This window comes from Typopeltis vanoorti, chromosome 12 (assembly GCF_054136105.1).
Source record: "Typopeltis vanoorti isolate ZY-2024b chromosome 12, IOZ_Tvanoo_1.0, whole genome shotgun sequence".
Taxonomy (NCBI): domain Eukaryota; kingdom Metazoa; phylum Arthropoda; class Arachnida; order Uropygi; family Thelyphonidae; genus Typopeltis; species Typopeltis vanoorti.
Genome location: NC_143560.1, coordinates 57484561 through 57509123, shown reverse-complemented (window position 1 = coordinate 57509123; position 24563 = coordinate 57484561). Strand labels below are relative to the sequence as shown.

Genomic DNA, 24563 nt, shown 5'->3' with positions numbered 1-24563 from the left:
TTTGGTCACTTTTGCAATGTGTCCCCTAAATTTCAATTCCTTATCTACCAACACTCCTAAATCTTGTGCCTCATCAATTTCCTGGAGCACAGTTCCACCAATGCAGTAAACTGCCGCCAATCTTTTCACCCCAAAATGCATAACCTTACATTTTGCCACATTAAACTGACATCCATTCTCCTTAGCCCAGACCTCCAATCTATCCAAATCATCCTGCAAAATTTTGACGTCATCTGCATTCACTATTGCCCTACCCAACTTCGCATCATCCGTAAACAAATGAACTGTTCCTCTCAGATCATTTCCTATATCATTTATGAACAAATTAAACAGCAGTGGTCCAAGAACAGATCCCTGTGGCACACCACTAGTCACAGACTGTCTTCTGGACTCTACTCCCGAGTAAACCACTCTCTGATATCTCTCCGTCAACCACCCTCCTATCCATCTCACCAACCCTATGTCCATTCCCATATGCTGCAATTTACTGATTAGAATTCCATGTGGAATCCTGTCAAAGGCCTTGGCAGGGTCCAGTAGAATCACCGTAAACCCATTACCCTTATCCAGTTCAGCCGTCACTGTGTTATAATACGTGAGCAAGTTACTGAGGCATGACCTACCCTTCACAAAACCATGCTGTCCCCGATACAGTATCCCATTTTCTTCTATCCAATCTTGTATTTTCCTCTTGACTATTTTCTCTAAGACCTTGACAATGATTCCTGATATGCTAATCGGTCGGTAATTTACTACAGCAGTCTTGGAACCACCTTTATACAGTGGAACTATTTTCCCCTCTTTCCACCTGCTCGGGACTAACCCAGACCCGAGACTCAAATTAAACAAAATGGTCAAGGGTACTGACAATTCTTTAGCTGCTTCTCGTACAACACGAGCTGGTATACCATCCAATCCCACAGATGTATTGACATTGAGGTTATGCAATAGACTACTCACCTCCACTTCATTAACCACAATTCCCGTATAATCTACTGGTTTATTCGTTTCTGCAATGTCACCACCTGGATGATATACTTTTGCAAAGTGCTCACTCAGTAACTCAACTATCTCAACTGATTCAGTTACCTCCCTACCATCGGCATTCTTTAAAATCAATCTGCCATGTACATTTTTCCTTTTACTTGCTACATATCTAAAAAACTGTTTAGGATTCTCTTTAGCCTGCCTGGCCAATGTTCTTTCGTAATCCTTTTTTGCTTTTCTTACCACACTCGTCACCCTTCTGGCCTGTGCTTTATACCGTTCATGTGCCTGCCGGTCACCCTTCTCCTTAAATTCCCTCCATAGTTGTTTCTTTTTTTGCAACTCAAGCTTTATAGTGTTATTCATCCATTTAACCCCTACTTGATTTATTATTCGGACTCTAGGTATACAGTCAGCCATTGCTTCATGCAAGCACTTCTTAACTACCTCCCATGCACTATCAACTTCTAGTCCTTGCAGTTGTACATGCCATGGCACTGAACCAATCAAACTCCTAAGCTTGTCATACTTTCCAGCCCGATAATTCCACATGTACCCTGTCTTAATTGAAAATTCTACACCTTTAGCCACCTCCCAAGTTAAGACCCTATGATCACTCTCACCGATTGGTGGCAATGTGGTCATATTTGTTACAGCCAAATCCTCAGATGTAATTACTAGGTCAAGCACTCTCTGACCCCTAGTATTTTCCATTACATGCTGTCGCAGATAGTTATCCCTTAATAACCGCATAAAATCCAGTTCCTTCCTCCCGTGTGTCCTCTCCTCACTCCAATCGATGCGACCATAGTTGAAATCTCCCATAATAATCACCCTCCTTCCACTCATTTCTTCTATTTGCTTGTGCATACTGTCACCACCATCTTTTCCATCACCTGGTCTATAGCAGCACCCAATTGTATATTTAGTTCTGCTAGCCACAATCTCACACCAAATGGTGTGAGATTGTGGCTATTATTTAGATTATATAGTGAAAACATAGACTGTTGGTTACAATTTGATTTCAGGCTTGATTTGATGAAACTTATTGGTCTATTCCATGACTTTCATTGGGATAAAGGTTATCTGCTTGTAATCTGTAGGATACAGCAGATGGTTGGAAGCTTAAAAAATGAGCTGATATGATTGAGCCTCATTTTCCTTAATCTCAACATGGGTGAAATTCTATAGGCACATATTCAAATGTATACTTTTCATAATGTATGTGGAAAATATGTTGGATGAAAGAGACCAAGATTTTTGGCAGCTCTGAACAGCTTATTACCTGTAGACAACTGTATGGATTTGCATTTAATACACTTTTAGGCAAACCATTGCAGCTTATGTTTTGGTGAGTAGATTAACATCAAAACAAAACTTAAGCATGGTCTGTCTTGCTCTTTACTCCTCCTTGGAAACCTATTAAAATGGCTTCTACCTAAAGGCAAGTTGGCTAGTCTCATGCTAAGGAAAACTTGTTCATCTTGCAAACCAGCCATGGCACATAATTGAGACACACTGGCCTTTGCATCCTTGGCTGCATTAGCCATAATGCCAAGTATCTGTTTGACAGTTAAATCCTGTGGGGAAATTTTTGGTATTGAGACCACCTTTATAATATAAGGAGTTTAATAAAATAAGCAATTAGAACCCAACAAGGTTCTTATGCTATAAGACTTACATCAGGGGATAGTAGTACATAAATTTTATAACTAAACCCTCTTAACAATTACACATTAGATGTTTTTAATAACTTCAAAATTGTTAAATATAATTGATAAACCAGATACCTGGTTTATATTTGCTCTCGATACCGAAAACTTCCCACAGAACTTCTAAACCACAGAAACTTAAGTTTATGGGGTTAAATCCTGTCGATGGTACTGCCTACTCCTAGCCTTTAAGACTATTCTGATAGCCTTAACTCATTTGTTCATACACTTAATTCTTCCATTTCTAGTCCCTGTATGCTCTCTTTCTAGGGGTTGCATCATCATTCGCATTAGTATATTCACTAAAAAGTAGTACTTGTTAAATAATTCAACTACAAATTGTGGCCAGTGCCATCTTTATAATTATTCCTTTTGCTTGTCAGAAACTGTTCAAATATACTTCACGTACTTGAACTGTGCATCTTTTCCCATATGCACAGATCAGTCATGCCATTATTTGTTGCCCTTAAATCATTCCTATCTGGATAATGTACTAGCCACATAGCCCAATATTATCTTTAGATCTTAACTTTTGTCACTTGTGCTTTCAACCACTCTCCATTTCTTTTATGCACTGCTATTTACTAAACTTTAAATTAATCCCATATAGTGCTACATGATAATATTTTGTGGCATTGTATAGGGGTTCATTGCAAGTATAGAGAATGAGAGGGAGAAGTGTATTCACATCTATCATTTGCTTCTTTATTCACTTTGATCTTTCTCATGCTTCATTCTTACTGCACCACTGTCATTAGTTATTAACACCCGTTTTACTCTTGGTTACTGTTTTCTTCATTGCATTTCTGAATGCATTCTAGCTTTCATTCTTTTGTATTTTTCAAAGTTTTGCAGGTGACTTTATGCTATTCTTAAAAAATTTCCATTGTTAAAGGTAGCCACAAAAAAAGACAACACTAAGTAATTAAACAATACATCAAGATTTTACTGAGCTATTTAAATACCATAATACTAATGCCAATTAATTTTTCTGGTCATTTTGAAATCAATCTAATCTTGCAGCTAACTGGATGCTTCCTATGCCAACCATCATAAGCTACATTAGAAACAGTGATGCATATGAATTTGTTTCCAGGGAGTTTGCATGAAAAGATCACTTTAAAAAGTTCTGTACATAATATTCCTGTTATTAAAAAAACACTTAACAAAATGCATTTTATAGGTCTTATTACTGCTATTTAACATTTGAATTTTTTTTTTTTTTTTTTTTTTGTGGCAAGCATTTTTTCTTGAAGTATGAGTTAGGTTACTTCAGCAGTCACTGGAAGGCTGATGTAAGACCTTTCTTGGTTGAAGGAACATTTGCTATTCATAAAAGATAACTCTTCAGTAAGAGTTGATCTCCACTGCAAGTATCACATGTGATATGCTATTGTCTGATTTTTAACTTTTATTCTAATTTAGTTTAACTTGAACATTTAAGTGTAGTTTTATAAATTGAGGGATCTTTCTCACATCCAACTAAGTGCACTTAATAAATTTATATATTAAGCTACTAAATTCTGTAGTTTCTATTAAAATAGCTATGAGGTTGTCAGTCTTCATCTTTTTAGATTTACTTTAAATATTCATTTCACTAGCTTATTATTCTTCATTTGGAAAACTGCTGAAAGCCAGCAAAGCAGTTGTTGTGTAGAGAAACGGCCTCAGATATTTGGATTTTTCATGGCCTATGACTTCTGTAGCCATAGAGAAGCAGTGAAAGATTTGTGGACAAGCCTAGCAGTACAAATGTTTTCACTTAATGATTATCTGGATGTGTTCCCACTCCAAATGGGTTAGAATCTCACTGAGAAAAGATGTTAAAGTGACTTTCGATTTTATCACTTGTTGATGACTACCTGTTTATTGGATGCCTGAAGTGGCTTGAAAAGCAGATTATCCATGGTACCTTAGCTTACACATTGTACTAAATGTGTGATTGGTTTACCTTTCTGTGGGTGGGGTTTGCATTTACTTTTGTGCATGTGCTTATGGAATGCTAAAATTTCCTTAGTTCTTTTTTTCCTCCTTATCTCCAAAGGATATTTGTAGAAAAGTTGAATTTAAGCACAATATTCATTGTATCTTGTCTGCTGCTGAAAATAGAACCTATCCTATCATGGTCATTGCTACATCTGTCTGATTCTTTTCAGTCTTCTTAATAGATGAGAACTTGATAAATTATTGTATTTATTTGACTATTGTATAACTAAGTGTAAATGAACATACCAAATGTTCCTTTCTCATTGAAATTTAATATTAAAGATACTTTAGTATTAATCATGCAGTCCAGTTTTTGTATAATTTACCTGTTTGAATTTACCTCAATTTCAATATACACACACACATCTATTGAAGCCACTTATTCAGAAATAGCCTTTATGTTTTCTCTTTAAGTGATAGCTATAATGTTCAGTTAACACTTTTCTTTTAACATTTTAAATAACATAACTTAAACTGCAGTATTTAAATCTGTAGAAATGCTGCAGCCTGATTTTGTGTATTGAGTAATAAAACTGAGGTTGGTCAGAAATCTTTACAAACCAGAGTTAACTGTCAGTGAGCAAGTGATTTTGCTAAATGATCAGTGTAATGCTAATGATTAAAATTTTATTAGTCTCATCTTGTGCTAAAAGCATAGACTGCTCTACTTTTCTCATTAACAGTATTTAAAGTTAATGATCACCAATACCATATCAATGGTGCTCCATTTTGGCAAACTTTGGTTAGAATCCCATCAAGAATAAGAATGTCTAAGGGCATTTAGAAAAGCAAGCAGCTTATCTTGTGGATGTAGCAGTTAATCCCTGTAGAGATTAACTGCTTAAAGTTTTCTTTATAAAAGACTTACTTACTTGTAACAGGTGGTTGGACCTAAGAAGAAAGGTGAATTTGTATGGTTTTTGGGTTGCTAAGTGACCAAACAGAAGTATCTCTCCAGAACTCAATGCAGTGGAGGACAGTCTATTGTACATTGACTAGAAAGTGCTAGGTTTGTTCCTTATGATTCTATATGCATAATACAAATTGACTTTCACCTTATCTTTTATCATCGGTTATTCAAATTTTTTGAATATGTACATGCCAGAAGTTTTTTCACTTGGTTAGACTATAAATTATATTTAGTTTAATCCTTTATCCAAATGTAAGCAAACAAAGTTTGTACCCGATCTTCAGGAATGGGGCAACTCCTGGCAAAGGTGGATTGAGTTCTGATCACTTTCCTTAGTATCTCATAATGCAAAGCATATCTCATTGCGGACATGTATAATGCTATGCATTATGGGAAGGGGTACTACCCAGACTGGTTTCGACCTTTGAGGTCTCTTCAGTGGGAGCCAGACCCAGAGGTGATACTAAGATTGAAGCAATGAAGAAGTCGTATTTCCATATGTCAGTTGCTGAAAGGTGTCACACCTTATTAAATTACTCTGGATTAGAGAAAGATATTGGAAGTTTTTTTTTCACTTCGTTAGACTAAATTATATATTTAGTTTAATCCTTTATCTAAGTGTAAGCAAACAGTTTGCCCCTGAAGTATCTTCAGGACTGGGACAATCTGGGGCAAAGGTGGGCTGAGTTCTCATCACTTTCCTTAGTATTCTATAATGCAAAACACATCTCCTTGCAGACATGTATTATGCTATGCATTATGGGAAGGGGTCACTACCCAGACCGGTAGTGGCCCCTTCCCGTATGGAAATGACTTCTGCATTGCTTCAACCTTGGTATCATCTCTGGGTGTCTCCCAGTGACAAGACCTCAAAGGTCGAAACAGGTCTGGGTAGTGACCCCATAATGCATCTCCACAAGATGTGCTTTGCATTATGGGATACTAAGGAAAGTGAAGAGAACTCAGTCCGCCTTTGCCATAAGTTGCCCCAGTCCTCAAGATACTTCAGGTGCAAACTTTGTTTGCTTACACTTGGATAAGGTATTAAACTAAATATATAATTTTAGAATATGTACATTTCTTCTAGTAGGAAGAAATTGCTGCTTAAATACATCTGATTTGCCATTATAATCACTACTGGAATTTAACTTGCAAGTTTAATGCAAAAATTAACCTTGTGTTTCTTCACTGGATGGACATATTTCTGTTTTCATGTACTAATTCATGATACTAATATATAAAATACTCTTTGCTGTTTTAATCATAATGTGCTGATTTTCAGATATCGCAGCAGGAACTGAAAACCATTGCTGACACTATGAGAAGTAATCCAGGTGCATTTACAGAATCTGGAATCTACATCGGAGGTGAAAAATATTATTGCCTCCATGCAGAAAATGCCCTACTGCGTGGTAGGCAAGGAAGTTCTGCATTGTGTATTGTAGCTACCAATACATGTAAGTGAATACCTTTTTTATGTTATTTAACAATTGGCATTTTATTATTTTTTGTTGCTTGATACAATGTCTCGTGCTTTATACATAGAAATACAATATGCAATAACGTTTCACTAGAGAAAAGTTGTGTATTCTGTTGTCACCAAGGGCACAGTAATCATTACCTTTTTGCAAATTAATTGAACTACATTCTTTGTAATTTCGAGTCCTACTTCCTCACCTTGAATAAGCTAGCTTACCACTCTTAAATAAGAGTTGCTGTATTTGTGACAAGCATAGCATGGTTGAACTTATCTGACTGAAGCATATCTATTGTTACAGGTGTTAGCAACCTCTGTAGTTTCTTGCTATAATGTATACCTATTAAGTTGGGTTGGTTCTAGCTTTCAGTAAGTATTGTTAGAACACTTGTTCTTGAACATTTGTGAACTTGTTAAATTTTTCATCCAACATTTGAAAAAAAAAAAATACAATTACTGTCAATTATGATAGGGATAAGCATTTCAATGCTTATCAGTGTAGTTCATCTGACTTCACTACCAGAAAATATATTTGCTGTCTTTCAGTGTCAGCAAGTTATCAGACTGATCCTGATAAACTATCTTTTGAGAAATTCTCAGAGATGGATATCACAGAGGGTTATATCAGAGGAACAAGGCAGCCATGTATTCAGACAAGCACTGATGATCACTCTGGCTTCCATGAAATGTACTTGAACAGATTGACTGTTGTGTGAAAGGGCCCTCATCCTGCTTGAAAATGATTGACATCATGCACAGGTGTTGCTGTAGCACAACAATGATCATATGGGTGGGTTTTGCATAGCCCATACCTGGCAATTGTGGGTATTCATGGCCACGTAGTGTCATTTTCACTCAAGCAAGGAATGTTAAAGGAAATGTCAGTTGACTTTTCCTTTAACATTCCTCGCCAAGGAATGGAAAAGACCATATACAGGACCACAAAAGTCCTGTGGGTGCGACTCCTATGTCAGGCTTATCTTGAATTAGGTTGATAAGCAGTCTTCCTTTAGAATATTCTAGACCATAGTGTAAGGCACATCCATATACTTGATACAGCATGTGCATTGCAGGAACCAATGTTGTTATTCATGGCCTGCTCCACAATGGCAGTAGCAACTTCACTCAAACTGATGGGTTTGCAACCTCTGCCAGGTCAAATTCTCAGTCATCCTGTTTCTTCAAAATGGCTAATCATTTGTTGCAGAGTACATGGAAATAGTGGACCTTGTCGACATTTGTTCAGGCAATGAAATTCACAGTGCATAAGCAGCATTGCAATTGTTTAGGTTGTTTCACATACAGTTTCACAAGCAAAGCATGTTAGGGAATCATGGGGATTGTATTAACAATGAAAATGAAGGGTCTCGTATCCATCTTTTTAAACCTTCCTGACATCTGTCAAGTTGTTTGGTATGCATTTGTTTATAATCTTTAGAGGTACCTGTGGCATAGTATATTTAATAACAAAACACGTAAAGACCACAGTAATAACTTTTAATAAAGGTACAAATATTTCGTACTGAAATTAACAGCATATCTTCAGTGTCATACAAACAGTTAAAGGAATGGAATAACAGTCAGCAGATCACCAATTAACATTGTTGCCGCATGCTAGGAGATTAATTACTGAATATTAATACATAATCCTTTAAAGATAATTAATTTTTATTGATTGCATAAAATAAGTCTCCCAGATTTTTGAGAGAGAGACAGTCATTTAGATTCGGCCGATGTAAAATAGCTTCACACCTTTCTTTAAAAAGGTGTTCTTATTTGAACCTGCATCTATGGAGGAGAAGAGCTTTATCCCACTGGATATTATGAGTAGTGTCAATGCTGTGTTGTGCTAGACCAGACTTATGAGGTTTCATGTATTCAATATAATGTTGATGTTCCTTAATTCTTTTTTCCATAGAATGGCCTGTTTGTCCAAAATAAGATACTATATACATTTAACTGTTTGTATGACATTGAAGATGTGCTGTTAATTTCAGTACAAAATATTTGTACCTTTTTATTAAAAGTAATTACTGTGGTCTTTACGTGTTTTATTATTAAATGCATTTGTTTGCAACATCCTCTGGCGGTGAATTTTGGAACTTTTCTCAGATATTGCTTCTGCATGAAGCATAATGTATTCTTCCAAAGTTTTATGCATTTGGATCACTTGATGGTGCTCCATGAGGCCATAAACAGGGATATTTTAATTTTGATCACCTTATAAATTAAAATTAATTTTGCTGTAGCTATTTTTTTTAGGAAATTATTGCTGATAATTTTTTAATTTGTTTAAATGTTTGTTGGAGCAAGCCTTTATAGTTTTTTTTTTTTAAGTGTTAATGATGCCTGGTTTTTATGTTGAGTGGTAGCAAGTTTGTGTACATACTAGCCAGTGTGCTTAGGCTTGTGGTAAATGGTGAAAGACAAGAAGTAGAAATATGAAATCAATGAAACAAAGTTAGTCCAAATATACTTCTTCTACAAGTGGAAGTATATTTTGATTTTGTTTCATTGGTGATTTGTATGTGCATGTATGGCTATGGGGCTTGATAACTAATATTATCAATGTGTCTGTGCCAGTTAAAAGTAAAGTTTGTTTTAAAGTAAAGGAGTCTTCAGCAAACTGTTCAGAAGCACAATTATTTGATTGTGACACTTGTGAAAAAGGTAGGTGCATCAAAACTAAACTGTCAAGTGTGGTTTTTAATTCAAAACCATAATTGACAATTTAAAATTTTTGTGAAAGTTGTTTATGAATTCTGTTTTCATACAACAGAGAATGACCTACAAATTATTAAGTGTTAAACACTAGTTTCTTGACTATGTGATAATTGAGATGTTGATACCTTTTCAACTATCAGCCAAAGCAGAAGGTTCTTTTGTGTATCTTTTAGTAAGACCTGAAATTCTCATAGAAGGGCATAATGTAGTAGTTTTGTGCCAGGAAGTGACTTAAGTAATTTTGTAGTTTTTTTTAATCATAGTAGTTCAGTTTTATATTTCACAAATTCATTTTTTGAAGATATTTTTGATTTAAAATAACAATAGCATTCTTTTTGACTTTAGACTATACCTTCCTTAGCCATCTTGAACACACCTGCAAACAACTTTCCATTGAAACTGAAACTCAAAATGCTTCCATTTCTGACACTTTCCCATATCTCCCTTTTTCAGTCTTTCCTTCACTGTTTACTTAACCTACACATGCTGATCAGTATATACACAACTTGCCATCTCCCAGCTCAAAAACCAGGTGTCATTGACACTAAAAGCCAGAAGGATTTGTTTCAACAAACACGCCCATTTGCATGAATTTATCAGCAATACTTTCGTAAAAATAGCTACAGAAAAACTAAAACATTAAACACTGCACTGAAAAGTAAACTAACTACAATAAAACTGTAGCCATTTAATACATTAAAGGGATATCAGAAAAAAAAAAGCATATCAAAAGTTCTTAGCAAATAAGTGAGCTTGTATTCTTAATGAATACAGAGACAGATGTAAGAAAACTAAACACTGTAAAACTAGCTCAACAAGGTCTTGTAGATCATTCCCTGGATACTCTAAACAGAACTGACTGGAAATGCACCTGTTCCTTACATCATACCAAACATGGTATGAGTTAAAGTTTTTAAAAGAAGCTTATAAAATTCTTCTAATTAACCACTCAAATCTTAATAATGGTACAAAAATCTCAATATAGACATTATCAACCTACATAACTGGTTTGTTTTAACATGTCATAAAACTAGCGCTCTCCAAGATCTTAGTCATGTTAATAAGTTGCAACACTTATTTTAAATACTGATTTGGCAACCAGTGTTGCTATATCATTAAAAGTTGGTTTTTGTTTCCTGAGTATATAAAATGGTATAGTTTTTGGCATACTGTTTGATTGTAATGAGACTTCTTTCTTTTTGTATAAGAGTGATCCATATGACTAATACGAAGGTCAATGTCAAAGTAGTTATTACTCTGGCTACAGTAGTCCCAATAATTATCAGTGAATGCTGATTGCTGTGTAACATTTTAAAAGAATGATACTTCAAGAGAATTAGTGCAGCTGCAAACTACAATGTTTATTCATATTTTATATAACAGCCTCTATAGCTGTCAGTTTCACTCCTTGGTTGGAAAGACTGGTTCAAATCTAGTTTAAGATACAAAGAACCTTTTTATCTTCACTTTTCAAGTGAAGTTGAGCTGACTGGTTTCAAAGGGATGTATTGATGTCTTTTTTTGCAGAATAAAAAAATAATTGAAAAACATTAACAGCTAAAATGTATTAATGTCTTGGCTTTAATTAGGATTCAAAATGCTTCCATTTCTAACACTTTCCCATATCTCCCTCTTTCAGTCTTTCCTTCACAGAGACACAGACAGTTTTGATACAATTAGCTGTAACAGACTAAGTCCATGCAAGTGAAAATGTGGAATGAGTAATCTTTTATAAACCTCCTCCAGCATGCCTTTTGTTCTAAGAGGTCTAATGAGAATGTTTCATTTAAACATGAATATTTGCATATTTCTCCATCTCATTGAGTATGTTCAATTAACATTTATTAGAATTCTGTTTCTCTGGTCATTTAAGGGTTAAAGCTAAATAACTAGGAGTTGCAGTAGCCTTTTAAGAAATGCATAGATAGCTTACATCAAAATGGGTAACAAAGCTTCATATTGATTGGATTGTTAACCTTTCAAAGGCTGCCTTTGTTCTCACCATGAAACCAGAATGAGAGGTGACATTTAGATTGCTACAGCAAACTCCTACCCACCTTCAGAGTTGTGTAGGTTGTCATCATTAGTAGTATAAAAAGAATCGTATAAGATTCTTCTGAGGCAGTGTTTCCCAGTGTATGTACCTTCAGAGTTACATGAAATGTCTTTAGGGAACAGAGTGCTTTCTTTTAAATTTTGATTCTTTTTTTTATTATAACAATTAAAGATAGATCTATACTTTCTTTTTTAAAAATTTTAAACAAGATATCTCTTGGCATGTATTAATTGGCATCTGTTAGGGCTGCATCTGGTTGGCACAGTCGCATTCTAATTGTGACATTCAACTAGCAAGTGGTTCAAAACGAGTGGTCAAAACTCCTAAACTGTCTCGTGAAATTTTTTAATTACATTTAATAATTTAGTGATATACAAATGATCATTTATTTAAAGTTTTTTTCATTTAAGTTTAGGAACTTCAAATGTATTGTAATTCATTATAATGCAAATGTTGAACAATACCTTTTTTTTTATTCATACTTGAATGAAATATTAAACTTCTCCCAAATTGCATTTTCCTGAGGGGTCAGGGTAAGGGTATGCCAACGATACTAAAATTTAGAGGTTTGCAGATACTGAAAGTTTGAAAACAAGTAAAAACATTTCAGCTGTTAAGGTACAATTTTGAATTATGGCAAATTAAATATGCAAATCAAATGGAATTAGCCAAGCTAGCATGGTAGGAAATCAGCTAAATAAATTTATAATTTCAGAAGTTGAAATACTGAACTAGCTGTCTCCATCCATCTGTTCGTTGGATATCAGCAGATGCTGTATGGTCACTCATATGCTTGATGTGCCACACTCCTTACCATCTTGTCCTGTTAAGTCTGCATTTCTGGAGGCTTCAACTCTCTGAAGATCGCTCCAGACATCATCTATCAATCTTGTTGGTCTCCCCCTTCCTCCTTTTCCAAGAACTGTTTTGAAAAGTCTTTCCATCCTTTTAATGTCTGAAGTATTTCAACTTTCTTCTGTCAATATCCTTAAGAAGCCTTTCTTGTGATCCTTTCTGGTATCCATCCATTTGTTTAGTCTTTCAGTATCTAATGTCTAGAGTAATCAGTAATTACTTTTTGCTTGCTAAATATAACAAGCAAGAATAGCACAATGGTAGAAAACACTTGCCAGGAATACATATCAAAACTTCAAGTATTAGAAGCCATCAAAGGCATCTGAAGTAGACAATGTTCAACGAGAAATGCTATAATTCAGGATCTGGAGGGTCAAAATCCAGATAATGTGAGAATTAGAGGTATTTCCCTACTAAATCTTACTGATAAGATTTATGCAAGTATACTTGAGAAACCTAAACAAAAGAGTGAAATAGAAGCTTCAACAGGCTTGATTCAGGCCAAATAGAAGTTGTCAGTCTCATATTTTCACTTTCAGACTGATAGTTGAGAAATCATGGGAAGATAACATGTATCTAATTTAAGTTTCATAGATCTTAAATACAGGTATGAATTGCTTAATTATGTCTCATTTACACCATAAAACTAGCATTTTACACAACTTTCCTCTTGGAAAAATGCTAGTTTTATGGTGTAAATGAGACATAATTGAGCAATTCATATCTGTATTTAAGTTATAATATGAATGGAAGGTATAAGATGGTTTGATATTAATCTGGTGTGAGACAAGGGGTGTACATAATCTGTTCCTGATCTATATGGATTATATGAAGGAAAGTAATATTAAATCTCACTTTAAAATTGAAGATTTTAATCTTAGCTCTTAACTTTATGCAGGTGTTGTACTTCTGAATAAATTTAAGTACAACTCTGCAAGATTTGCTGAGTAAATTGAATGACTAATAAATTTGGCATGAAAATGAACATTAAAATAGTCAAAACGCTAAATTATCTGTATGTAAGATGGTGTTCAAACCAGTTTAACTTATGGTTCTGAGAGTTGGGTTAGAAATAAAACACTTCATTGAAGACTTCGAGAACTACAATATGAAAGTTCTGAGAAAAGTTAGTGGAGTGAAAAGATGGCATCAATTGCAGTACATTAAAAATGAAGATATTACATAAGAACTTACCATTGTTAGCATTCAGGAATGTTTTAACAAAGCTAATCTCAGGTAGTATGGCAATTTAAAACAATAGGGAAGGTTAGCAAGTTTTTGTTAGCAGGAAGAAAACCAAGATATAGATTAATATAGTACGAAGTCTCTTACTTAGACAGAAATTTCTCCAAATTTCTGTCTAAAGAGACAGATTAATTTGGAGGATAATTGATAGGAAGTTTAGTATGCTCATAGAAACTGCCTCACATTACATATAGTTCATAGTTAAATGGTCAATATCATATTGTATTGCATCATCTATTATTCCCATAGGTTTCTTCATAATGTAATAGTTGCTGCTGTTGTGTCAGAATTTATGCTATAAACAGCAAGAGTTTTAGCGTTTTTGTGCTGAGATCACAGACTAGTTAAGTGCAGTTAAAAACTTGCAGAAGAGGTGATTCATGCTTTGAATAGAGAAGGGTATTTCTCTCATTGAATAGCTAATAGGGTGTCCTGTAGTCATTTTACTACAGGAATGCCTGCTGTCAAAAGTAAAGGAAACAGGAAGAAAGCCAACTGTCTACATGCCAAGATAGTTCTAAAGTAGCTCTGCCTCAAATCTGTTTGTTTGGAGAACTGAAACGGGACTAGAAGGAACATGGAACGAAGTAGTTGTAGCAAGCTGTTGCTCGTTTGGCAATGAGTAATAGTCAGGCATCCTAAAAATCCCTTTTTAACCAAAAAAAAAAATAATTAGATGGGCTTGGTTAAATTCATGCAAAGAGGACTCCTTAGCAGTGGAAAAGAGGTTTTTCTAATGAGAACACGTTCAACCTGCAGGGTTCCATCAGCAGACTGACAGTTTGGATACAATAAGGAAAAATTCAAACCTGTCTGGTGTCAACAGTCAGATGAACTGGGGCTGCACATTGTGTTATGGTGTTTACTTGCATTTGACAAAAGGTTCAATGAATGCATAAGTGTACCAGAAAATTTTAGAAAAATTGCTGCATATGATCAGAGACCACTTTACTGTAATGACAAACTGCATCTTTCAAGATGACTCTGCCCCTTGTCATTGGGCAAAAAATGTAAGTAATGCTATTATAACCCTGAAATGTAACATAAGAATTGAGTTTCATACTTTAAAAAGCTTTTAGTTTTTGTTGCAGGTTAATAAGTGGCTCAAACACTTGATTCAATTATTACTGGATTCAATTATTACCTCATTGAGAATTTATGGTACCAAATGGAGACTGAAATACAAGAATAAGCCAAAAACATTTTGGGAGCTCCAAGAAACCATTAAAGGGTATAGAACCATGATTTGACAGTTGGATATCAATTTCCATCAGGAAATTGATATCATGTCTATTCTGAAATGTTTGTCATTTTCTAATTGTCACATCTTGTACTAAAGAGCCAATTATTGATCAAAAATAAAAATGTTATTACTTTATTTATGACAATTGTTATTCCTTTTCAAATAGGGATTCAAATTTTGTTACCAAAAATAACATGGTTGCAGCAGGTGATGTGGTTTCTATGTACATATCAAGAAGTTGATAAAATCTAAACGGTATACAAATAGCAAAATCTAGCTAAGTCACTTGCATTATTGTTGAGAAATAACATAAGTACATCACTTGGAAGACATAGATCAGATTTATTTTTCGCAGGCTTAAATTGCAGCTACAACTAACCTTTACATATGTAAAGGTAGGTTAGGTGTTGTAGCTGCAATTTAAGCCTGTGAAAAATAAATACCTCCTAGGTATTTATGCAAAGTAATTTGCATAAATACCTGCAAGGTTACTGTGCCTTTTTGTTAGATCTGCCATTGTATGGCATTCTATGGTAAACTTAAAGTAACTGGCATCTGGGATGGAGAAAACAGATCACTGTCATCTTGTGGTCCCTAACCTTACCATTACTCGATACTCACAGGAACCAGAAAAGGGGAGATGGGAATACTAGTCAGCAAACAAACTAAGGGTCTTTCTTCAGATGGTCTAGTGTTAGAGGCATGATAAATCTTTAGGGATAAAATAGCAATTTAATAAGTCTTCAAAATTTAAGATGGGAAGTGGTTCTTTGTAAATTATTCGAAGAGTAGCAAAAAAATATTTTTTTTTATTTCATTGGACTTATTTTATTGAATTTATTTACTTATTTCATTGAACTAAAATGAAAAATGTTTAGCAAAATTACTCATCAGATTTCTGGTAATAAACATATATCCTTGAAGTCCTTTCAACTAAAATGATCCGATTTAGCTAAAATAAGACCATGAAGACTACCTTTTTTATAAATACTATGACAATAGTTGAACCTTCTGCTTCGGGAAAACAAAGATTAAAAAAAAATTGACCATATACCGGGTGATTATAAAATAACTTCAAGTGTTCAGAGCCCTCTAGCGAGTAATGTATTGGACGAAACCCACCAATATTGGGTAGACGTACACAGTGGAACACGGATGCGATTTAACGAAAAAAAGTACCAAAAGTCGCCAACAAGGGACATTTTGGCACTGTTTATGGAGTAAAATGCATTAATTTGCATTATCACATTTCATGTGAGCAATCATGCAATAAAAAGAAAGCCTGTGAGATTTCTTATTATTCGTAGACTAACTGCTTTTCGATGCCTCTTACCTTACGTGAGCGTGCTTTGTTAGTCACTCTATTATCAGCGGAACAATAATGCCAGCACTGGTCTTCGTGATTTTTGTATGAAATTTCGTGATTGGCGTATGAAAAATTTACGAAAAGGCCCGATTAGCGTAACAAACTTACGAAAACTGATTTGGCAATTTGAAACTACTGGAACTCTAGCAGTGGAGATAGGCAGGGGATGCAAACCAATCAATTGCCAACAAGTTGCAACTGCTATTGTGAAACAGATGTCGAATTTGCAGGGTACCAGCAATGCACGAGCAATATCCCGGCAAACAGATGTTGCATATGTAACGGTGTGGAAAATCCTACATCAAATGTTGAAGTTTTACCCCTATAAAATCAGTCATGTTCAAGAATTGCACCCTGGTGATGCGACCACATGAATTGACTTATCTTTGAGATTCTTAGCGCATATTGAAATGGATGATGCATAGCCGTGGCAGATTTTATGGAGTGACAAAGCACACTTTTATTTGAATGGCGATATTAACACACGCAACTGTCGCATTTGGGCTGCAACTAATCCACATGTGTGTCTGCAAATGCCTATCCACTTGCCGTAAATCCGCACCACACTGTGACTTTAGGCATCTTTTATCATTGGTCCATACTTTTAAGAGGAAAATTGCCAAAATGGACCAGTGACCTGTTCTGTCAATGCTAACAGGTATGCCAATATGCTACAGAACTTTGTGGTTCCACAACTGCAGCAAAGAGTAATTACAGCAAAGTCTTAATTTGACCATCTTCATGCAGGATGGTGCACCACCCCACATCAGACTTCAGGTATAGAGTGGTTTGCGACAACATTTCTGACAGAATAATCATTAGTTATGCATTTCCCACGCCCTGGCCACCGAGATCGCCTCATCTCAATCCTTGTGACTTTTGGCTGTGGGGATTTCTTAAAAGCATTGTGTATCAAGGACATGTACCTGATATTCCAACTTTAAAAGATCGAATAACGTTACACGTGAGACGAATCAATTCTGACATGTTGCGAGCCACTGTGGAAAATGTCGTGCACCGTATGCGGTTCCTGGAATGGTGGTCATATTGAACCTCATTTGTAATTAACAATAAATGTCATGAAATTGATGTGTGCTCTCTCTCATTTGCCATTTAGTTATTCATTAGTCACACCTACTAAAATTAATTTGGCAGTGCCAAAATTTCCCCTGTTGGTGACTTTTGGTGCTATTTTTTTTTCGTTAAATCGAATCCCCACGTTCCACTGTGTACGTCTACCGAATATTGGTGTTTCATCCAATATTCGCTAGAGGGCTCTGAACACTTGAGGTTATTTTATAATCACCTGGTATTTCAGGAAAGATGAACCCAGCTCCTTCGTGTAATAGGTGTGCTGGTTGCATTCCACCCTGCATGTGCAATATCGCTTCCTTCTTAGTTTCTCCTAAGGATTCATTGTCACATTGAAGTTTAGAAATTGGTAATATAGTCCTTATTTTGGCAAAACCAAATATATCTAACTTGGAAAAGTTTCTTTAAGGATATTTAATTGGAAAAGAAAGTTCACCTATTAGCATATAATTTTGAGTCAATCTTTACATAAAGGACTATTTTTTTGCTGAAATGACTCAAAGAAATTGAAGCTGTTTTTCAGACAAACTTAAATGACATGATCATTTGCCTGGCTTCAGGAAAGTGATTTAATGGAATGTATAACATTTAAAGCTCTGTAGCTCAGTCAGTATGTAAAGTCTTTGGTTGGAAAGCTCTCTAATGGGAAGTATGAAATACTTCCCATTAGAGAGCTGTAGAATTGGTAGGCATGCTACATTAAATTGCTTAAAAACCCTTAATTGTATTATTAAACCTGTCTTAGACAGATGAGAATTAAAGGATGTAAGGATAATAAATTTCATTTTTATGTATGAAAACAATTCTAAGGATAGTTCTTTGAACTTATCTGCAGTTGTGTAATTATGTAGTTGCAATTTACTGTGACAGTGAAGATAGCCAATGAATTTGCTAAATTATGCCAGAAATTTCAGATTTGATCTAATTATCTTCATTTTGTATTCTGTTTTGTAATAGGTACAGCTGATGCCTCTACCTCTTTAGAATTTAGTTCTAAATATCAAATTTCATTCTGAGCAAGTTACTAATAGTGGCAAAATCACTTACAATGATTTTGCCGCTTATTAAAAAATTAGATATGGGAACAAAATTTAGTAAAATCAAAACATAAATAAAATTTATGAAGCGAGAGTGCACTTAACTTCTGTTCATATCCATAATTCCAGTTAAGGTTTTCATATGTATATAATAGGTGCAGCAGCAGCATTCATGTAATGAGTTGTTGAAAGCAGCCTGTAATTTTTTTCATTAGTGTGGGAGGAGGCCAGGATTAAATAAAGATTTTATCGTAACTAATAAAGATAATTTGGTTTCTTTTTCTCAAGGTTTGCTGGTTGCTGCTACAACTGATGGCTTCCCACCTGGTCAGCTGAATACAGTTGTGGAAAAATTAGGAGATTATTTGCGGTCCAATAACTATTAAGTAAGTATTCATGAGAATTTATTCTTATTGTCAGCAGAATATTCCTGTGTAATTTTGTTAGTAAATTTAACTTAATGTTGCCAATATTCTTTCTAGGTCTTCAACTCAAAATATTGCCTAAGTTTATCAATAGAGATAAGAATAATGTCACAATTGTCCTTAACATCACTGAATAAACCATAAAAGATGATTCTCTGATACCACTCTACCTACATCCCATTGATTATGATCCCACCAAAACATAATTAAAACCTGTTTAAAAGTATCTTTCTGGCCTCCTGACATCACCCTGGCCTTCCTGCCATGTACCCTTGAGGGTACATGGCAGGAATTTGATGATATATATGTGTGTGTATGTGTATATATATGTGTGTGTGTATGTGTATGTATATATATATATATATGATGAGTGACACCTTAACACTCTTAAATGTTTTTCCTTCTGATATCTTAGCTCTTTTCCATAGCCATCATTTCTAGACTTTCCTTGGAAGAAGAAAATTTGTTTAGAGGGAACTGCTATGGTTCCCTGCCTCCCCTTGCCAATTTTTATGCCAAGTGTATCTATCTGGTTAAAATATGTAGATGTGTTTTCTATTTGGCATCATGGCCCAGATATCTCATTTTTGTATCTCTAGTTCTACATTCAAGAATCCAGTTTACTATGGAAAAGGAAACAATAGGGTACTCTTCTTAGATGCCTTAGTTATGCTTTCCAAATAGGACAGCCTCTCCCACCAAGGAATCATGCTCTCATCAGTTAAAAAAAAACTTTTTTACATTAGCAAAGCTGCTTTTTGAAAGCTTGAAACTTGTTTCTAGCAGTTCAAATTTCATTAGTCTATATTATTATTAGAGAAATGCCAATATTTTGGTAGCAGTTGCAGAAATCTGTTCTTGTATATTGCATTCTTTATTTTCCACTTTGTATACATGGAATTCTTCAATCAGTATAAACATTTCAAGAGCATGCATCATTCTGATAAGTAACAAGATTTTAGGAAATTTCTTTGGATATGGTATGCATTTCTTAGATTTTATTTGTCTTGCAGTTTAACCATCCTGAGTTGTAGATAAACACAGATCTGCAATATTCATGAGATGATGAATATTGACAAATTCCCAGTAAGACTTCAATATGGCATCAAAGTTCAGTGTGTTTACCAGCTAGCTACTTATATATCCATGTATGTACATAAAGGTGACAGTGAATTGTTGGCTCATGCTCACTCTCAAACTTTGAAATTGTTTGATTGGCTACTATAAGATCAATTAGGAATGTAGAATATGCTTCAGGTGGATTTTCTGCATCAAGTGAGAAAATCTCATCTTTTCTTATACTGCTGAACTGATACTGCCACATTGTGTATTGGATTCCATTAGTTTGTAAACTGAATTTAGAAACCTTATTTTCTGAAATATCTTCATTAGATGAGGAACTATTTCATGAATACAACACAATCGAAATCAGCAAAATTATCCACTGAATCTTTCAAAATCCAAACTTCATGAGTTTTTTTTTCTTTTTAGTGGCTCAGAAATCTCATTGCTAGAATGTGGATTTCCAACTTTTTTTTACTTGCATCATATGTAATCTTATAGGATTCATCTTTAGTTAGGAATAGATAATTTTTATTCTCTCTCTCTCATATATATATATATATATATATATATATATATATATATATATATCGGAGTACTAAAAGCAACTATATCTATGTAGTGAACATCTTCTCCCTAACATAATACTGTAGATGTAAGAAAAACTGGTAACTATTGTTATTAGACTTTTATAGTCTGTGCTATAAGTTATTTAGCAACAATCGGTATAATTAGTCAACTAGAATAAAAATGGCCCTATCTAATGATAAGTCTCCTCTCCCATGCTACTGCATAGGCTCAAGCAAACCCATTTTATTGTAGTACCAAACACGGTAACTAAAAACATTTGTAGAAATTTTTAATTAATGAAATAAGTGGTAACATCTGTTTTATAATGTAGTTGTTGGATGCTGCAAGCAAACAATTTATCTAAAGCAACTATCAAAGAAATCAGTTTGAATTGCATTTGAAATTTTAGATATCATTAAGACAGTTGCAACTTTTTGGTAGAATTTTATGCTGTATAACTAGTGTTGCACCCATCCAATGTGGAAGAGACTTGTATGGTAAGGAAAGCTCCCGTGGGTACGCATGTGTGAAACACTTGCTGGCGTGAACATGTTCAAAGTAAAAAAAAAAAATTATTTTGAAGAAAATTGCTGATAAAAAGCTATTAACCATAATGGTACAATGTTGTACCTTTCATTGAACATCTGTATCAAGAATATTCTTCAGAACTCAGTTCAATAACAAGTTTTATTTAAATAATAAAAAAGCAGCACCCTGGTAAACTTCACTTGCATTGAACTTTTGGAAAAATTTCAGCTATTTAGGTATGAGTGTTAAGAAGACAGCAAATTGAGAAATAGAGCAAGCAAAGTTGATATCATGGGAAACCAACTGAGTAATAAGTTACATAAGAGATTTAGCCAGCAACCTAACCAGCAGGATGCAATATTTTCATAACCAATTGTCACTTATTAAGGTTAGAAAAATGATAAGTCCTTTATCAGTTATTAACACTGAAGAATGTGAGCATAGTTAATCTGAGTGCAAATGGGGAAAAGGTAGCTAAACAAGTTTTTGATGGCAAAAAAAAAAACTTAAAGGTCTATGTGGATTAATACATTTAAATGCTTCATTGACACTTGATCTGACAAAAACAGTTTTTTTTTGGGGGGGGGGGACTTAAAGGTAATGTAAATTATGTAGTATCATCAGAGTATCCTGTTGAAATATTCAGGATGTGTGCATCAAAAACTTTAAAGTTGAACTACATTGTCATCCAATAGATAATTGATGTGATTTTAACTTATGTAAATATTTGTTCAAAAGTCCATGGCCATCTGTGTGTTGGAGGAATTCTTGACCATTCATTACAAAGTTAAGATGCCCATAACAGAGTATGGTCAATGAAAATTAAGATTGATTATTGCAAAACATTCAGTTTGTTAAAATGAACAAACAGGAAATTAAAATAAAAACTAACCATATATAATGCTAGTTTTTAGATTTCTATTAAATTATGAACTTATTTCTTCTTTACAAGTTCCTAGTGTTTTTGAATCTAGTCATCTAAAAAAAGTGCATGTTTTTTTATGTATTTGAATCTTGTGCATTAGTTCTAAAAGCATTTCGTGACAGCTAACTTAATTTTAGATTGACCTTTTCACTGTGGTCAAATTTCTTTTAATATTGAAATCCTACATCATTGGTGTCATCTAGATGTTTATCCATCAGTACAATTGGAGTTTATTTTCTCTGAGAATACCTTAATATGTTATGGTAAATGGAGGTGACTATAAACTTAAACTACTTTTGCATTTAACATTAAATTTTTATTTATTTTTTCTAGATTGTATCAGTTCACCCCCTCTGTGTAAAGTGAGCATCATCCACTTCCTACAAACTTCCAGCTTTGGCACTGTTTGAGGTTGTAGGTATATCAAGATGTATCTGGTACAAATTCAAATTTAGGTTTATTATTTTCCTGTTTCCTAATTTTCTTTTGTAATTATCTTCACTGTGAAACTTGATTTTTCATTTGCAATGTTGTGTACTTAATGCTGTCCAACCTACAGCCACAGTTCTCTTATTGGACTCCTGAGAGAAGAGAAATGGAACTAGTCACTCCTTGCATAAGCAGCAGTGGTAAGGTATGTGGAAGTGGAGATGGTGATCCTAAGCAAGGAAGGGTCTGAAACAAAAGGGAACAAATCTAAAGTTTTGGGGGTGAATTTATGAGATTGACGATGCTAATCTGGCGCTTTGCTTCAGTGCAGCATTGCACATTGTAGCTTTAGGGGCACGAGATTTACAATCCAGTTACTAATAGTGAACTAATGTCTCTTGATATATGGCACCACAACAGATCTCTGTAATAAGGGTGTAAATTGGCTTCTAAATAAATTCAAATAAGTGATGTGATTAATATTTAAACTTTAAATTTCTAAACTGCCATTTTTTAATGGATCTGTCAAAACATTTTAATGTTATTGATTTTATAAGTAGAAACTTAAGAAATTAAAAGTAACTAACCATCAAAAGTTAACTTTTCTGCTTTAAGAATTTGAAGTAAATTGCAACCTTTGAACATTGTTAGTTCTTGCCTTCCAATTTCTGGTTGCATATTTTATAATGTAGAAAAATAATACCATTAAGTAATTTCTATTTCGGCATTCAAATTCTTTGTTTTAGAAATCCTTTAATAATGCTGCATCTCATTTGTGTATTAATGATTTTTTTCAGTGTAAATTAAGTTTTATCTCTGAATTTAACTTCAAATTATGTTTTATTTGACTTACCAAGTCGATGGCATTAAATTGCATAATGAACTTTTTCAATAGTTAAGTCATAAAAGCAGTTGAATTTAAGGTTTTTTTAAAAGGCAAAAATGCAGCATGTTTTCCAATAGTTTTTAGGACCTGGACAGATTATGAAAATAGATGTGAAATCTAAGGTTAGTCATTTCCTAATTTCGTAAGTTTCAAAAGCGTTCTTAATTGAACATTCCAATGACTACTCAAATGTATTTGCATTATTAGTTATTTTGGTGCCAATAGCTTAGCATGACATTGATGGTCCTAAATGTTTTTTGTACTGCTGATGTGCCCTGTTGGGTTTCTAATAAAGATGTCATTTAAGTAGTGTACATCTTCTTTCAGCATAACTTATATTCAACAATCCCAGAAATCTGAAACTTGGATGTATTCTTAATGTTTATTCTGTACAAAGCTGAAATATGGAAATTAGGTGTTTAATAAATAATAGGTTTATGGATAAAACTTATATTGTGTGTAGACTGTATTTAAGTTATATTAGCCAGTTTAAAAGGTTGTGTGTGGATTTCATACCATTTACACATGCACATTCAGGGTTTTTTGAAAGACAAGATTCTGTAAGCAAAGTAATAAACTTGAGTATTTTAAGTCAGTTTTGATATACAATTTTTTCTTTTGTAAAAGCATTCTTCTATGAATTACCATTTGCTTATATTTATTCAAAGGAAGTTGGACCTGCTTCACAGATTAAAAAGCTAAGAAATCTTGAAATAGTAACGTCCTGATATCGGTGTTTCAAAACTAGTACATAAGTTGTAATCAATACATAATCTGCCAGAGGTCTAAATATTTTCCAACTAGAATAAAATAACTCTTGTTGAGTTATTTTATTCTAGTTGGAAATTTTTATTCTAGTTGCAAACACCACATCCACTGAGCCTGTGTAGCTCAGTGGATGTGGTGTTTGCACAGACAGCACTTGACATGAGGAAGACTTGTTTCTGAATCTAGTCGGCGACTAGAGGAAATTTTTCTGAGCCTTTTTTGACTGGTTCTCGAGTTAGTAAATCTCTGGTACGGGCATGTGGGGTTTTTCATCCCGTAG

General features: G+C 34.2%; 1 protein-coding gene across 1 annotated transcript in view; it reads left to right on the top strand.

The window, feature by feature from the left end:
- The window catches only part of LOC150100814 (profilin-like), a 44793-nt gene extending 20683 nt beyond the window's left edge, over positions 1–24110 (top strand). The window contains exons 2-4 of the mRNA XM_090401080.1: positions 6878–7052; positions 18979–19076; positions 22534–24110. Of these exons, the coding sequence (XP_090257206.1) occupies positions 6878–7052; positions 18979–19076 (273 nt within the window). The 3' untranslated portion in view covers positions 22534–24110. The remainder of the gene's footprint in view (positions 1–6877; positions 7053–18978; positions 19077–22533) is intronic.
- The last annotated feature ends 453 nt before the right edge of the window (positions 24111–24563 follow it).